This window comes from Clupea harengus, chromosome 21 (genome assembly GCF_900700415.2).
Source record: "Clupea harengus chromosome 21, Ch_v2.0.2, whole genome shotgun sequence".
Taxonomy (NCBI): Eukaryota; Metazoa; Chordata; class Actinopteri; order Clupeiformes; family Clupeidae; genus Clupea; species Clupea harengus.
Window position 1 is genome coordinate 25,137,601 of NC_045172.1, and position 3,095 is coordinate 25,140,695.

Consider the following 3,095-nt stretch of genomic DNA (forward strand, 5'->3'; position numbering starts at 1 on the left):
CCAGTTACTTTGGATCGTAATGTGGATAAAATAAGCCTACGGCCTACGGATATTTTGTAATATCGTCCTTTTGCCTACAGGAAAACAAACAGTGAATAAAATAGTCATGCTGGTTTGAATGCTCCCACAGCAACAGCAACCTTGACCCTAATTAAATAAGTTACAGCGGGTTAAACCTTAAAAAAAAATTATCGAACTTACATTCTGACACATAAAGAAACATTAAATGTGACATATACATAGAAAGAGAAACATGAAACATGGGACAACGGAAATTATGTAGGTTTATTGAGTGTCTTTCAAGTCTCATCTGAAGTAGACTAACTTCGGTGAATAATTGAAAATATGACCATATCTCCCATGAAAGTCTTTCAGATTGTGTGCAGTCTGAATGCATTTGTGCACGAGTGATGTGGCTGGATTAACTGTTCCATTCTACGCAAAAATCCATTTGTTGTAATGTTCACTTTCACATGACACGCCCGTGCTCAACAGGGCGCGGCCGTCACACACCTTCGTGTATTTTGCTGTCTCTGCCTTCTGAATCATGCCTGTGGAAGTTTGTGTGTGTGTGTGTGTGTGGTGGGGGTGGGTCTGTCATTGGAGCGCGCCCGTCCCGTCCTGTTTTAGTTCACCCTCTGCACATTGGAGAACGGCGAGGCTGCGCGTGGACACACCCGTCACAGTCAACACTTTGAACTGAGTAAACTTAGACGGTAAACCAACAACGCTCCTCTCCGGCTTTGATTTCTAAACAGCTGCAAAAACTAGATCGTGTTTTCTGAAGAACTGAACTAAATTTTCCGGATATATATTTTCATTTTGTGTTACAGAACCGAGATGACTTCATTCGTTTGGATCGTCGTGTTGGCCAGTCTTGTGGCAACAAAAGCGCAAGGTATGTTTCATGCGGCCGATGTGTGCATGTTAGCGCCGTCATAAAACTAAAGTGTAGAAGAGTGGTATTAGTGTGTCTGTTTTGTCCCATACAGCGTTTTGCTATTGCTCTCCACGATGATACGCTGTTTCCATGACGTCTTCTTCCATGTTAAGGGCGTACTGTTTTTGTAATTAAGTAGAATATGCTCTACAAATAAGAACAAAGAAGTTTTTTATTTGGTGTATTCGCCATCAGTTGAGCTGAGCTTTTATAAGTCTGCCGGTTTCACATTTTAAGTCGAGCTGATTGGCCACGCGACATGTTAGAGAAGGAATTCAAATGTGGATTCAAGGATTCTGAACTAGTGTTCCAACCGTCGAGTGTTCCGACCGTTGAGACGTCTGGTCGCCGTCTCAGGTCTAAGGCTGTTGTTCTGTTGTTACTCTTCCACAGAACTCTTTACAGTCATGTGCCTTTCTAAGACCTTCTGTTTTGTAAACTGCCGCAGGCTACCTACATGAAAATGTACGTAGAGTGAGTGAGCGAGCTGAACAGCAGCTCTGGTCAGAGGATGAACAGCTGGCCCGGGTGAAAAAAAAGTTAGTAGAGAGATGAACAAAGGATTCAGGTGCAGAGCCTAGTCTCGTCTGAAACCCCTGAGGCAAAGATGAAGGTGATGATGAACATGTGATTCAAGGTGAACTAAGTAGAATTGAAAAGGGTCGAAATAAAATCGTAATTACTGACTGGAGTAGAAATGAACACGTGATTTAGACACACACCCTGGTCTTGTACGGAACCTTCATACCCTCCTATAGGGTACAGGGGTGCAGAGCACATGACTGTTGCCGCAGCGACCACAGGAAGGCAATGGTGTGAGCGAGAGGAAGCCTTAAGTGGCTTCCTCTTTGCCATCTAGGCTAGGCATCTAGGCTGTATCCTCACACACACACACACACACTCACATCCACAAACACACACACTCACACACACACACACTGGGCTGTGTGTCCTTGAGGATTGGACTACAGAGCGGCAGCCTGACATGAAACTCACTACGCTCCTCACGGAAAGAAAGAGAGAGAGAGAGAGAGAGAGACAAAAGAGAAATGGAGAGACAGACAGAGAGAGAGAGAGAGAGAGTGGAACATTACAGAGAAGGACTCAGGAACTCTGTTATATTTGATGCTCAGAGGCGGAAGTGAATACAGCACTTTTCTTCTCATAGAGCACTCAGCTCAGCCCAGCTTGGCGGAGGCTACTGTGTCAGTTGCCATCCTGCATATCAGCAGCGGTTGGGGGTTCAGTGTCTTGCTCAAGGAGTGTGTGTGTGTGTGTGTGTGTGTGTGTGTGTGTGTGTGTGTGTGTGTCTTGCTCAAGGACACTTGGACACTTGGTGAGGAGGAGTCGGGATTGAACTAGCACTGGATTGCTAAACGTCTCCTCTACCTCCTGAAGCACTATTGCAGGGTTGGGGAGGTCAGGGAGGTCACGGAGAGAGAGTCTAACGACTCCTCTACCTCCTGAAGCACTCTCCCAGGGTTGGAGAGGTCGGGGAGGTCACGGAGAGAGAGTCTAACGACTCCTCTACCTCCTGAAGCACTCTCCCAGGGTTGGAGAGGTCGGGGAGGTCACGGAGAGAGTTAAACGTCTCCTCTACCTCCTGAAGCACTATCCCAGGGTTCGGGGAGAGAGAGAGAGTTAGAAGCCTGAAGGGCGTCACCACACCTGTCTTTAATTATGGATGAGGACTATGAGGGAAACATAGTCAGGAAACAAACAAAAGCACAGCAGCTCATGATATTGAGGCTAACCCAGCTGCTCCAGCGGCTATCTCTCAGTCAGAGGTGGGAGTTGCCGCAGTGATACACGCTGTCATGGCCGCCCCCCCTGCACTGCCCTGCCCTGTGTTTGTTTTGATGCGTTGCCATGGTTTCAGGCAGTGTTGAGAGAGAAGTAGCGCTGCCAGCCGTGGTCTCCCCGTGACTCTGACTCACCCCAGTGGATCCCTGTGGGAAGTGGGGAAGTCTTGTCTGCTAGCAGAGTTTTATCAGCGGGGCTATGTGAAATAGCATTGTGTGCGGGTGTGAAATAGCATTGTGTGCGGGTGTGATATTGTGTGTGTGTGTGTGTGTGGGGGGGGGTTGTTGGAAAAAATGTCACAACAGTGATAAACTTTTAGAAGCAATAGTGTTTGAAGTTTGGTGTTTGCGTC

The 3,095-nt window shown here is 47.0% G+C and overlaps 1 protein-coding gene across 4 annotated transcripts in view; it reads left to right on the forward strand.

Annotated features, from left to right (window-relative positions):
- Positions 1 to 595: 595 nt before the first annotated feature.
- The window catches only part of cd99 (CD99 molecule), a 34,016-nt gene continuing 31,516 nt past the window's right edge, over positions 596 to 3,095 (forward strand). For 3 of the 4 annotated variants that reach the window (XM_031558581.2, XM_042702894.1, XM_042702893.1), the window contains exons 1-2: positions 597 to 716; positions 834 to 898. In XM_031558581.2, coding sequence (XP_031414441.2) covers positions 841 to 898 — 58 coding nt within the window. In that variant the 5' untranslated portion in view covers positions 597 to 716; positions 834 to 840. Of the gene's footprint in view, positions 717 to 833; positions 899 to 3,095 lie in introns of all 4 variants that reach the window. The other variant, XM_042702895.1, reaches the window with a different exon arrangement.